Raw genomic sequence first — 14,272 nt, forward strand, 5'->3', positions numbered from 1 at the left:
ACAATAGTCTCATATTTCTCCGGAAGTGATCTAAGGAACTTGTGTGTGAAATCCACATCCGGTACATTAAAACCAAGTCCTTTGAGTTCATTTACAATCTCATTCAATCGATTGAACATATCGGATACACTCTCATCTTCTTTCATAATAAATTGCTCAAACTTCCCTTTGCACACATATAGTTTGGCACTCTTCACAATTGTAGTTCCTTCATGAATTTCCATTAGTTTTACCCAAATCTCATGAGCGGTTGTGAGATTCTTGATACGATTGAACTCATTTATATCAAGAGCATCATAAAAGACATTCATGGCTTGATCATTTGTGAGGATATTCTCATTATCACTAACAGATGGTTCATCTTCCTTCAATACAACGAATCCATCTCTAACAATTGGCCAAAATTTTCCACCCATTGCTCTAAGATGCATTGACATTCTTATTTTCCAATAATCATAATTGTTTCCATCAAAGTGCGGTGGCTTCCCAATGTGCACATTGTTGTTACTAGCCATTTTGTCCCACTCCGGGATGATTAGATCCACAAACAATGGAGTCCTCGCCTCTGATACCACTTGTAGGATCTAGGACACCGGCTAGAGGGGGGGTGAATAGACGGTTTTGACTAAAAACAACAATACTAAGTAAATTTAATCAATACAACAAGAGGAATAAATTTACTAGTGTCAATAAGTAAACAATGTATGAAAGGCAACTACGGAGATTGAATACTAGAAGAACAATAAGCAAAACACTAATCAATTGCAAGGCAATAAGTAATGCTAGAAGGAATAGACACCGAAATTTATCCCGTGGTATCGGTGATTTGCCGATCACCCCTAATCCACGTTGAGGTGGACTTCAAGCTCTCACTTGCTCCTCTATCAAGACACGACTTGATCTTTGAGCCAAGTGGACAAGAAATCACTCAATACCTCGATTCCACTAATGTCACCTTTGCCGCTCCGGCGAGGTAGGCGCGAACCCCTCACAATCAACACCGCGGCTTCTCCACAATCTTCTTGGAGAGCTCGACGGAGACAATCACCCGAGCCGTCTAGGAGGCGGCAACCTCCAAGAGTAACAAGCCAACGACGCTTGCTCGGTGTACCACCTAGTGCCTCAAGAATCACCAAATGATGCAAATGCACTAGGAACCCTCAATCTCTCACTAGAATGCAATCTCAAGCAAAGAGTGTGAGAGAGTGAGTTGGAGGATCACAAATGAGCTCAATGTGTGCAAGGAATGGCCAAGAGAGGTCTCACACACGAGCAACCCTTCTATTTATAGTCCCCCATCTAAAACCAACCGTTATGTGCAAAAGGGGGCAGTTCTGCGCACACGCGGACCGTCCGCGCCCTAGGGCCGGACGGTCCGCCGTACACCATAACGGCTATAATGACCGTTGAAACATGTCAGAGCAGACTCAAAAGGTGGGCCCGGACAGTCCGCCCTTCAAGGCCGGACCGTCCGCGACCTGGCAATTTCAAACACTCGAGCCTCGGATCAAACGGAGTTAACACACGCGGACCGTCCGGCTATAAATCCCGGACCGTCCGCGACCTGAGACAGTACTGTCCGGACTGGTCCCCCGGACCGTCCGTAGTACAAATTAATAAAAACACACAGTCCCTGTCCAAAAAGAGTTATACACAGGCGGACCGTCCGCGCCTCACAGGCGGACCGTCCGGCTATAATTCAGGGACTGACCCGAAGCCACCTTCCTCTGGTCAGGACTGCGGACGGTCCGGCCCTAAGGCCCGGACGGTCCGCAGTGCAAAAAGAACACAGCGACAACACAAATGGTCAAACCTCGGACCCTCTGGAGGATCGCGGACGGTCCGCCCCCAAGGGCCGGACAGTCCGCGTGACCAAGACTTCTCAAATCTCAAACATCCTTTTGAATGAACTTTTAACTCACTAAATGAGAAGCGCTGTTAGTCCTTATGCAAATGCAACTACTTGATGCTTTATGAGGCACTAAGTTTTACACAGATCTAAGTCATTGACCCCTCTTAATAGTACGGCTATCTAGCCTACTAATCCGGTCAGGTATCTTCTCTAAACTCCTCAAGACCGGCAAAAGTAAAACCTATATTATACCTTTGCCTTCATCTGATCCACAACCAATGCGTATGACTCTTCAACATTTCAGTTCTATGTGGTCCAACCCTGCATTCTTATTTCTCCAAGAATCGTTAGTCCACAAGTAGTTGTCATTAATTACCAAAACATTATCAAAGGGGCCTAGATGATTCACAGCAGCCTGCTGCGTCGACATGCTCATCAGCATCAGCTGCTCAACAAGCTACACCAACATCACTCCTCTTCCTCCGCGGTGGACTGGGCATGATGGATAATGACTTACCTGCTAATTCTACTTTCCTGTCTACCAACATATCACTCAGCAGCATGGAGTGTCTGAGAGAGTTTATGCTTCACCGTAAGCTCGGCACCACCAGATTTATTATTTGTGACGAAAGTGTAGTGAACCTGTGGTCGTCGCCATTGGAGCGAGATGTTCAGCAACAAACATGGCTACAACTTGAGTTGACAAGTAGTGGTGCTCGAGGTCCTCCAATCTCATGCCACCTCGACGATTCTTCACGGGCACTGAAAGGGAAATAGGCTTACACCTTTTCCTAAAATGATTTTGGTGGTTGAATTGCCCAACACAAAAAATTGGACTAACTAGTTTGCTCTAGTCTATAAGTTTTACAGGTGCCAAAGGTTCACAACAAGCCAATAAAAAGACCAAAGATGGGTTCAAATAAAGAGAGCTAAAGACATCCCAAAAGGCACCCTGTTCTGGCGCACCGGACAGTGTCCGGTGCACCAGGGAACTCGAAGCTGAACTTGCCACCTTCGGGAAAATGGGATGCCGCTCCGCTATAATTCACCGGACTGTCCGGTGAAGCACCGGACAGTGTCCGGTGTCACACCGGACTGTCCGGTGTGCCAGCGGAGCAACAGCTACTTCGCGCCAACAGTCGACTGCAAACGCATTCAATGCGCTACAGTGCGCGCCAGAGTCAGAGCAGCGGCAGACGGCGCACCGGACAGTCTACAGGACTTGTCCGGTGCACCACCGGACAGCCCAGAGGCCCCACCAGTAGGGATGGCAATGGGTCGGGTTCGGATCGGGTATGGTAAATATCCGCCCGCGACAATACCCGCGGGTATTACTCATACCCGCCCGCGACTATACCCGCGGGTAGGATTTTGTACCCGTGCCCGTACCCATCGGGTATCGGGCGGGTATCGGATATCCGCGGGTATAATTACACTGCACGGGAAGCCAGGGACGCCGGACGCAGGGCCCGCGTTCTACGGTGCTGGGCGGTCTGGGCACTGCCGCACTCGCCTGGTCGCTTGGATCTCGCTCCTCGGCTCCTCGCTGGCAGAGTGGCGGTGGCGGCCGGGTGCCTGGGGCAGGGACCGCGGCAGGAGTAGGACGGCCAAGCGGAACTGCGCGAAGTTGGCGAGGATGAGCGAATTGTTGGGCGCAGCGGCGACGGCCTGCTCGTATCTCTGCTGCATAAGTGTGTGCTCGGTCTCCAGCTCAGCCTCCACCGGCGCGACGAGGCCTCTCAGCACGTCCAGCTCCTCGGCTCGCGCGCTGGCCTGCATCTTGGAGGCCTCCGCGAGCATCATTTCCCAGATGGCCTCCTCCGCCGCGTTCGCAGCGTATTGGGCGGCGGCCTCAGCCCTGGGGGGTGTCGAGGGCTGCGGCGGCGTCACACGGCGTGGCTCTGTTTCTGCTTTTTGGCGGCTGGTGGTTGTGAGTTCGTGCGTGACTGCATAAGGTGAGAGAGAGACTAGGGTTTGGTTCCTGGGTGATTGAATAAAGGATATTGGGCCGGCCGTGGGCTGAAAAATGAAAAGTGAAAATTTCGGATATCCGCCAGGACCCGCGGGTAAAATATTAAACCCGTACCCGACCCGATTTTTATCACGGGTCGGGTATGGGTGAGACCCGCGGGTTAAATTTCGTACCCGAACCCGAAACCAACGGATCGGATATCCGTGGATACCCGAACCCGCGGGTAAAATTGCCATCCCTACCCACCAGTCAGAGCTCCAACGGTCAGAACCCAACGGCCGGCTGACGTGGCTGGCGCATCGGACAGTGTCCGGTGGCGCGCCGGACTGTCCGGTGCGCCATGCGACAGCAGCCTTCCAACGACCACTTTTGGTGATTGAGGCTATAAATACCCCCAACCACCCCACATTCAATGGCATCCAAGTTTTCCACCTTCAACACATTACAAGAGCTATAGCATTCAATTCTAGACACAACCAAAGAGATCAAATCCTCTCCCAAGTCCGGAATCACTCCAAATCAAATAGTGACTAGAGAGAGCGACATTTGTGTTCATTTGAGCTCTTGCGCTTGGATTGCTTCTTTTCTTTCTTGTGATCAAACTCAATTGTAACCGAGACAATAGACACCAATTGTGTGGTGGTCCTTGCGGGAACTTTGTGTTCCGTTTGATTGAGAAGAGAAGTTCACTCGGTCTAAGTGACCGTTTGAGAGAGGGAAAGGGTTGAAAGAGACCCGGTCTTTGTGACCACCTCAACGGGGAGTAGGTTTGCAAGAACCGAACCTCGGCAAAACAAATCATCGTGTCTCACTCTTTATTTGCCCGCGATTTGTTTTCACCCTCTCTCTCGGACTCGTTCATATTTCTAACGCTAACCCGGCTTGTAGTCGTGCTTAAATTTATAAATTTCAGATTCACCCTATTCACCCCCTCTAGGCGACTTTCAGGCACCCGTGCCATTAGAAAGGCCTTTTACCAAACCCCTAATCTTCCTCCCCATCATCATCCCACTAGCAAGCAGCACATCAGTCCAGCACTCTCTCCTGTCCAAGCAACAGGTCATGTGGAGTTCCCTTTTCGAGACACGGTTTCTTGCAACGCCGATGCATGCTCTTCTTCAGTTTATCTGGCGCAAATGCATACTGCTGCTAACCTTGGCAAGGTTAATGACCACAGAGAGAGCGGTCAAGATCCAAGAATGGCTTCCAAGCAGTTCCAAGCCCGAGGGATCGAGCGAGCATTTTTACGCTTTGGTCTGCCCGGTGACGTGTTGTGCCCGGCTGGCAGTGGCATGCGTTGGCGATCTATTATCTCGGTGCTATTTTAGTGGAGTAGATTGTGTGCTGACAGCTGCAGATCCATTATTTTCTACATTTCATGCTGAGAGAGAGTTGTTCTAGAAGCCACCTTGGCAACATCTAGTTCCTAACACCAGATCTGAGATACAGTTGTTAATGGAGTACATGATTGTACAGATCAGCGGTTGGATTGAGTTACCCAGGTTGGGTAAATTGCAGTTGAGTACTAATTGTTGGTGCACAGATGATTCTGAATGTGAGTCACATTGCCATTTTAGTGCACACTTGCATGGTTGTCCAGTTATCCCTGGAGTTTTCAGGGGTAAATTGGTTGTCCAGTTATCCCTGGCTTTTGACCATAGCTTGCAGGGAAGGTTTGCAGCCAGGAATAGGGGAGCAGAAAGAAGCCTTTGTGCACTATTCAGTTCTACATATGTTCAGATGTCTCTATTGCTTGCATTTTTGCATTGGATGGCCTGCAATTTATTTCAGTCTCAACCCTACAATCTTAACAATATGAGAGAGAGCATGTTCATGGAGAGGCAACCAGGGCCATCATTGCAATTAACGCGACAGAAGTGTGGTGACACTATCCATTGCTTATTCAGTCAGGAAGTACATGAACAGCTTTGGATTTATTCACCACTGCCAGCGATTACTTTGCAAACATATCAGAGGGCACGATTTTGGCACCCAGTATATATTCTTGAGTTTGGGTTCTACTTTGCTGCACCGAAATCATACCGATATTGGTCATCTCTTGTGTGCCTTGCGCAAGTGGAGCAGTTGTCTGAGAGCATTTTTCTTCTTGTGGCGAGTTCATTAGCTCATGGACTTTTCAACCAACTTAGTTTGACTTCAGAAAATGGAGAAGCCATTGATTCATTAGGTCTCACAGGGATGTTTGCATGTGCGTGCCAATTGGAGGTTATGGGTCATGGAACTAAGCTGCGGCCAACACCTTGGCCCTCTTTTAGTTTGAGCTGCTATCAAGATGAAGATGGAGAGCAGTTCTTATACCAATTAACACATGACTTATACAATTCATGTTGGGCCAAACAACAGAGTCTTGTAGCTGCCTCCCAGTATGCAACAAATACAGTAAGTGAGCCAACTGCAACTGCGGCTTGGGGGCAAGCCGCATTTCAAGCGATGGGGAATGTCAGGCAATATGTCGGGTCAATTACCGAAGCTAATGGGCTGTGCTGGACTAAGACTGAGGAAGCGAAGCATCAAAGCATTTGGGCTGTTGTGGGCTAGTGGGCTGGAGCAGTGCGTGTAGCTATATTGTGTTTAGCACCCGATGTGGAGAGGGCATCGATAATCATTTTACCAGAACTCAACTTGTTTCTCAAGTTCTTCTCTTTTCTTCAATACTTCCTGCTGTTATTCCTCATCTCTACTCCTAGAATTCTTCTGTAATTCTTGTATCAGCTCATCTATTAGGAAGGTTGTTAACAGGTTTGTTGTGATATGACGCTTGATTATGTTACGAGCGAGAAGAGGAATGGTGGAGGATGGTACCACTCGTTAGGGTAAACGGTAGGGCACAAGCGAGCGACTGTGAGACCGTCACGCGAGTCCCACGTGTCAGTGGTAGCACGAGCACATGATGAATCGGTGCACTACGCGGGAACCGACTGATAGCGGGGCCACGCCGGCAGCGGCGGACGCGGTGGCTCGTTTGGGTAGTGGCTAGTGGGCGCGGACAGGTGGGTCCCACCTGTCGGCACCCAGGTGTGAACGGGCTAGGTGAATTTGGGCCACGAGCAAATGGGCCGGGGCAGTAGCTTCAGCCCGAAGACCTGTTTCTCTCTTTCTCTTTTTTTATTTTCCTTTCTATTTCAATTTCCAATTTCAAATTCAAATGCAGTTCCTAGTTGAATTTTCAAATTCAAACATAGATGCAACAAACAAAAACTCATCATGATGAAGAATTATTCAGTATTTTATCCATAAAAATGTTTCAAAACATATATAATTCAATAGGAGTAATTTATTTAAATTAAAAATATTCTTAGTTGTTTTTTAGTTTTAAATTCATATTCCAGTTTCAAGTTTTAAATATATTTTTTGAACGATTAACATTTAATATTATCATTTATTTATTCTAGAAAAATAATTTAGAAGGTAGGAAGATCTTTACTAAAGGACATTTTAATTCATATCTTTTGAAGAATTCTTCTAAATCCCAAAATATATTTTTGGTGTGTTACAAATTCTACCCCCTTAAAATAATTTCGTCCTCCATATTACTAAGAAAAGGAAAGATTTTGTAGTTTGCGGTTCAATGTCATGAGATTTGTTTTAGTCTGTAATCTCTACTACTTATTAAGGCTCTAAGGGTAGCCTGCCGTTCTGCCTTCGTTCAATCTAGATCGTCCATCGCTGTTGTTCAATCTGGATCGTCCATCCGCATTGTTGCTGTTCAATCTGGATCGTCCATCCGCGCACGCAAAAATTCGACTGTAGCAGGGACGTTTATTAATACCACTAACTGATTACACAAGCTGACTGCTTTCCCTATAGCAGGCACGTTTATAAGTTGCTACCGCACTCTTTTGCTGGCCGATATGGTACCATTTATTTGCGACGCGGTAGAGAACATATGTCAAATTTATTTGGCTGACCGATATGAGGCCCATCTATCAATTCAATTGTATACCGCTAAGGCCCAATCGCTCAGTCAGCTCCACTCCCGCGGCATCCCTCACCACGGCCTCCACTTCTCCGCCTTCTCCGAGTCAGTTCCCCTCCGCGCCCACAACCCCCGCCGCGCCCACCCCCACTCCCGATGCGTCCGCCCCAACGCCGATAGTCCTCGCCCCTCCCCGGACAGGGCCAAGGAGGAGCAGTACGGCCAGCCCCTGCAGGCTGAGTTCTCCTCCTCCCCGGACTCCGGTGGTGGCGGCGGCTCCTGCGTCACCACCGAGTCCGACGAGGACGCCTCCTCGCCTTCCCCGGACGTGGTGCGGCGTAGCCTGGCGCCGGTGCCGCAGGAGCGCGCGGTCCTCCTGGAGCGGGAACACTCGCTGCCGCCGTTGCAGGCTGTGGATGGCGACGACGACCTAGACGCCACGTGGAACGCCATCATGTAGAAGACGCGCCCGGCGGATCCGGCTGCTACCCCTCCAGCTCCAGCTCCAGCTCCCGTCGCGCACCATCAGCAACGGCCGCCGCCGAGGGCCCGGGAACCGTCGGTCGACGCCGAGGAGATGAACAGGCGATTCGACGACTTCATCAAGAAGAACCGCAACTCCTTCGGCCGGCAATAGGCGACCTCCGCTCCGTTACGATCCGGCCACCTCCCCGCCGTACGATGCGTATATACAGTACAAGCAGGACACATGCATCTTTGGTTTTCCATCTCGGTGTGCCGCCAGAGCTAGCGGAGGGAGGCGGGTCATTCGATTCGCCATGCTTAGGGTTGGAGAATCACTAGAGTAATAGTATATACGTACATGGTGGGGAGTCAAACCAACAGAGGAAGAATCCGTTCTTGATCAAGATTAGTCGGCTGCTTGGTTAGCCGTGATGATGAGCTGTCGTGTTCGATCGGCGCCGCTTTCCGCAAGAAAGCAAGGAAATTGGTCTGCTTCTGCGCTACCAGTCCGGTCCACTTCGTTCACCTTTCCCTTTCGGTGCCACCAACATCTAACTGTACATGCATGCATGCTTGCTTAGTGCTGACCGCCGCTAATGCGCTGGATATTTCTGGGAGTGGAAACGAAATTGTACTCTGAATTTCAAGTTACTGTCAAAAGTAAGATCCTCTGACGAAGGTGTGTACTCTGAATTTCAAGTGCCAACAATCTATGTTTTCCAGTCAAAAAGTATTATTACATTACAGTGCAGATGTACTAGGGTTGCATGTCGCCTGGTCGCACTAAATGGCTGAAACGAGCGAGAGATGCCTGCAGTCAAATTCGCCATGAACAAGCGGCCAAGCCAAGCCAAGACACAGGCGGATTCGTTTCAATTTGAATCGAGGGGGATTGTAGTTCCAATTCAAACTTGAATAGGACAGGATTTAATCCAATCCAATCCTCCTTAATCCACACTGGCCCTAACCGAACAAATCATCAGGAATTTGCGCAGACTGCGAAGGAAGGTTCTAGATGGATGAATTATTGGAGATGTGGAGAGCAGCTAGATGTCCATAATGCGCTGAAATGATAGTTCGAGTTGGTGCCCGGCTGTTAGCTTCTCCTTTTCAGTTGTTGCCCTTGCCGGCCTGGCATTTGTTCAACCTTTCCTCTCTGGCTCTCTTTCTCTTTCTTTCTTTCTGCTACAGCAATTTTACTGATGATAACAGTGCTAATTCCAGGGCAGATGCTATTCAGAGGAATTATGGTGGATCATGTGTGCAGATGAGGCTGTCGTTCAGCTCTCTGGCTCCATTGTTCTTGTACTTCATCCAATGGTTGGACTACGGCTGCTGTTATGCCCTTCCCAGCTATTTAGGACTATTTCACATTCTCACATGCAAGGTAAAATTGCAGTATGTGGTTCTGAAATTTGGTCCTTCTATATACAATTTTTCTATACAGGAGACCTGGGTTTCATGCATTAAAATCTATTATGTTTTGTTTTCGCAGGTTTATGCTGATGGAGATAGCTCAGTGTCGACATATGAAAGGCGGGCAAGCCTTAGGGAATTCTATGGTAGTCTCTAGCCTATATGAGCGTCTTGTAACCCCTGCATCAATCTGCTTTGGACTGGAATTCTCATAAGCCTTCTTCCATTGCAGCAATTATCTATCCGATTCTGCAACAGCTTGAGAGTAGTTTGATCGAGAGGGACCTGAAAGGGAAGGGCCGATGCAAGGATATAGTGAGTAGGAGGAGGATGGAGGATTGGAAACAGGTTTCTAGTAGGGATGTGGAAAGGGAGGATGAATGCAGGATCTGCATGGAGGCATGCACCAAGATGGTCCTGCCTAATTGCAGTCATGCAATGTGCATAAAGTGCTATAGGTACTGGTAATTACCTCTCACAATTTTCATTATCTGTATGTGAATTTGGACAGGCTATGTAGCTTGGATATGGATTTCGAGTCTAATTAAAGTGCTACATTTTAGTTATTTAATGTGTACCCAATAAATTAATACTACAATGTATGCCCATGTGTTGGTATAACTTTTTGTTGTTATAGCTTTGCTTAGTGATATCTTGTTGTTGGTACAGGTATAAGAGAAGCCACCACAGCTAACCCCAACGATGCTCATGTCGCCGGTGTTGGAAAGGTGAGTTTTCATTCTCCTTAGATAACTAGAACTTTCCTATAACAAGTTAGAGAAGCCACCACAGCTAACCAGAAAGCATATTTTTACATACCAGATAGATCATTTGTGTGCTACTACCAGCTTGCTTCAGAATTTGTTAACATTGTATTCCTGTTTTTAACTAGCTTCAGAAAAACTTACCCTAATTGACTGCTGACAGAAATATTGCGGAGGACGCGATCAATATTACATAAACTGAAGGAACAGATCAGTGACGGTACTCCAGTTATTCGAGCTGGTGCTGGAACAGGCATATCTGCGAAGTTATTCGAGCTCCACAGACACCTTTGTCGTGCCGCCGCGGCTGCCCTCTCCATCCAGGTACCTCCTACGTCACCATCCAACGCCCCCCTTCTTCGCCCATCATGTCTAATGAGGTCTGAAATCTGCTCGCTGCTCACGGCACGAATTTTTCTTTGAGTTTTCGGGTAGTTTAATCGACCTGCGAGTCCGTGCTTCGTTTCAATGATACACATGATTTTTGTGATGTCTGTTTCAAGGGAGAGATGCTTGCAATGGCTTATGAAAATGTCTTTCTGTTTCAGTTTTGCACTATGTTCTGTTGTGCAAACCTCTTCCTTTTCTTGTTTGGTGAATGACTGCAGAACCAAACTGATAGCACCCAGCTCCTCAGGTTGTCGTCTAATGCCTACGCATCATTTTTTTTGTTGGGAGGGGGGTCATATTTCATATAATATTGGAATAGATACAACATTGGCAACAATGGTGAGGGTCGAGCATGTTAAATTTACACTGAAATTTGAGTACGGATTTGGCTATGAGTAAACAAGCAGGTGACAACAATACCTTTGTGCTCTACATTAATATATAAAGTGGAATTGATAGATTTCACAAACGAAGTACCATACTATTGTACTGTACAGTGACTGGCGTGCGTCTGGCTGATTGTGTACATCATTATGGTTGTAACTGTCTAATGGTTGACGATACGGCTACTAAACCAGGACCAAGCCAAAATTTGATGGTTTTCACAGTTCCCAGTGGAATTTGGTGAATCTGGTGTCTTTTTCTCTATTTTTTCAAGTATAGCTAATAGCGTGGATATTAAACAAGTACATATAATAATGACTGCATATGCTGAATCGTTGAAATTGTGTAAAAAGTCAACTTCTGTCAAACAAAAAACAGTGCATATATAGTGGGTGTTTTCTGCTTACCAATGTTAGCATACTGATTACTACCAGGATTGTGAACCTTTGTGCTTCAAATGCTATGTCATGATTTTTTGTTAGAATTAAAGGAATATCCCTGTGAACTGATAACCTTACCACATTTTAGGAGGATGTCACCAAAGTTCAAGCAACTTTGTCTAACATATCTCTGCCTGTAGTTTTGTTTGAGGAGCTTCATAAATTATTTGGAGATGCTGTATTTCATTTGCTTGCACGGAAACTCAAATCTTTTCTGGTTGATTTTTATACACTTGATCAGGTCCATCTGTCTTATCTATCAATAATGACCGTGCATAGATTTTACCCCAGAAAATGGCTAACTTTTTTTTGCACCACGGGCGAACTGAAAATTACAAAAGTGACTAACTTCGGCTTGTTCAACATAATACTTGATTCTCATCTGGTATAGCTACTTACACAATCTTATAGTATTACTGTCACATTATTTGCTTGACTTAGTTTCATTTAGGTTCATTGGTTCAGTGTTTACACTGTAGATAATAGCATTTTCACTTCTTTGTAACCTAAGACATAAGTTTGAATGTTGCTGTATTTTCCACAATTGGAAACTAAAAATTTGTTGATCTGTTTCTCTTTATGTAACAGCTCTTTGGTGCTTGAGAAAAGTGAGTTTTCTCTTGGAGACGTTATGAATGCTGTTGTCAGCCAAACAATGTCATTGTTGAGGGAGAGGGATTTACAACTTATTCGGGATATCCCTGATGAAATCAAGGATGCATCAGCATATGGTGATCAATTTAGAATTCAACAAGTTTTGGCTGACTTCTTGCTAAGCATGGCACAGTCTGCTCCATCCGAGAATGGCTGGGTAGAAATACAAGTCAGACCAAATGTAAAACAGAATTATGACGGAACAGATACAGAGCTTTTCATCTTCACGTTAGCAGCTTGCTCTTTTTCTATTATAATTTGTCATAAATTTTTTTTGTTTCTTCAAGGAATATGTGTTGTTGAATTTTGGTAGAAGACAAGTAACATGAATTACTTCAACGTTGAGCTGGTTGTTCACATGTGGTGTGATACCTTTCAAATATACGTCCATGATAATTTTGACAGAATTTTCCTATTTGCATCATGCTGTATTTTTCTTTTTCTTGTGTTGACTCAATTTCTTTAACTTAGCGTACTGGTTGTGGGATTTGATGGTAACATAAGCAGTATCAGAGTTGCTTGGGAATTAGATGATTCTGGAGAATCAGCTTCCAAATGTTAATGACAACGGAAAAGTCAATGTAGGGGCTTCCCCTACAGTATTTCTCAAAAAAGAAAAAAAAGGAAACTCAATGCCTCTATTGGGACTTGGCAGTACCAATAATGGAACTAAGTGATTTCCTTTTGTTTTTTTGTATATCTGTAGGTTTGCCTGCCCAGGTGAGGGCCTCCCCACTGACATTGTCCAGGATATGTTCAGCAATTCCCAATGGTCAACCCAAGAAGGCGTAGGACTAAGCACATGCAGGAAAATCCTCAAATTGATGGGCGGCGAGGTCCAATACATCAGGGAGTCAGAGCGGAGTTTCTTCCTCATCGTCCTTGAGCTGCCCCAACCTCGTCTAGCAGCTGGTAGAGAAAATCAGCTGATATGTTAAGATCTGCGCTGACACCACCTACTTCTAGATCGATTGTAACTTAGGTGGTGTTTGTTTGGGATTATAATCTGCCTAAACTATATAATCAGTGTTAGTTGATTAGTTCAAAATAAGGTAGATTATATAATCTGGTCAGATTATAATCCTAAACAAACAGACCCTTAGCTCCCTGATAAGAGGGTGCCTAATCTGTACTAACTATTAAGTAGGTATTGTAGACTGCCCCGCCCCTGCTACCGCACGCCTGCCAGCCCCCGCGAAACTCGCCGCAACCGAACGCCCCCACGCCTACCTCCACCACGAAATCCGTCGCCACGAATCTCGCACGAACGCTCGCTGCCACGAAATCCTTCGATACCGCACCGCGCGCCCACACGCCCGCATGCCAGCGCCCTCGAATCCCTCTGGTTTCGAACCGCTCGCACGCCATGAAATCCATCGCCGCGAAGTCTCTCCAGTTTCGAACCACCCGCAGGCCAGCCTACCACCCGCGTTCTGTATAGCAGTTCTGGAATTTGTACTGAAGGAACTTGGGAAATGCTGATAGTATTAATTCATCTTATCACCCATTCGTTACATGATGAATATTTTGGAATGACATCTCTGTTCGTGGTGTAATAACATCATTTGTAGGAGTAACATATTCTCATGTTATTACTTGATAAATTATGGTATTCTGATGCATGTGTGCATACTAACATAATTGAGGGGCCAATTGAATGTGTGAAAACATATTTACAGTGATTGTCATCTTATTGGCTCATAAATTCGGGCTCTTGGCACGTGTCGCTTATCACCTTAGTTGATATGAGCAACTAAAGCATATTTATTTTTATCTGGAACCGGTGAGCCATCGGAGGAGAGCTTGACCTGAGTGTTCACCGGGATACTGCAAGGCTTGTCATGCCAGCGCGCTCCAGAATCTCGAGGGTGTACTATCGTTGAGAGAGAACGAGGGACACACACAGTATAACACATATTATATATATATATATATAAGTTATCGTAGTATTATATGTTTCCGTTGCAACGCACGGGTACCTACCTAGTAATAATACTA

General features: G+C 46.3%; 2 protein-coding genes and 1 pseudogene across 2 annotated transcripts; all 3 read left to right on the plus strand.

Moving 5' to 3' along the window:
* The first annotated feature begins 3,662 nt into the window (after window positions 1-3,662).
* On the plus strand, window positions 3,663-8,461 carry LOC103642705 (uncharacterized; annotated as a pseudogene).
* Window positions 8,462-9,295: 834 nt separating this feature from the next.
* LOC103642706 (RING/U-box superfamily protein) lies at window positions 9,296-10,110 on the plus strand. The gene is made up of 4 exons (XM_008665915.1): window positions 9,296-9,321; window positions 9,418-9,613; window positions 9,722-9,788; window positions 9,875-10,110. Exons 1-4 carry the CDS (start codon window positions 9,296-9,298, stop codon window positions 10,108-10,110), a joined length of 525 nt encoding a protein of 174 aa, XP_008664137.1.
* Window positions 10,111-12,182: 2,072 nt separating this feature from the next.
* LOC109943027 (phytochrome B) lies at window positions 12,183-13,227 on the plus strand. Its single transcript, XM_020545783.1, has 2 exons — window positions 12,183-12,502; window positions 12,981-13,227. Exons 1-2 carry the CDS (start codon window positions 12,252-12,254, stop codon window positions 13,210-13,212), a joined length of 483 nt encoding a protein of 160 aa, XP_020401372.1. The 5' UTR covers window positions 12,183-12,251; the 3' UTR covers window positions 13,213-13,227.
* The last annotated feature ends 1,045 nt before the right edge of the window (window positions 13,228-14,272 follow it).

The sequence above is a fragment of the Zea mays genome, chromosome 10 (assembly GCF_902167145.1).
Source record: "Zea mays cultivar B73 chromosome 10, Zm-B73-REFERENCE-NAM-5.0, whole genome shotgun sequence".
NCBI lineage: Eukaryota > Viridiplantae > Streptophyta > Magnoliopsida > Poales > Poaceae > Zea > Zea mays.

Coding starts and splice junctions, on each gene's coding strand:
- LOC109943027 (XM_020545783.1), top strand. CDS start 12,252: ATGAATGCTGTTGTCAGCCAAACAATGTCATTGTTGAGGGAGAGGGAT. Junction 12,503..12,980: donor ACAGAGCTTTTCATCTTCAC/GTTAGCAGCTTG, acceptor GTATATCTGTAG/GTTTGCCTGCCCAGGTGAGG.
- LOC103642706 (XM_008665915.1), top strand. CDS start 9,296: ATGATAGTTCGAGTTGGTGCCCGGCT. Junction 9,614..9,721: donor TTCACATTCTCACATGCAAG/GTAAAATTGCAG, acceptor TTGTTTTCGCAG/GTTTATGCTGATGGAGATAG. Junction 9,789..9,874: donor AAGCCTTAGGGAATTCTATG/GTAGTCTCTAGC, acceptor CTTCCATTGCAG/CAATTATCTATCCGATTCTG.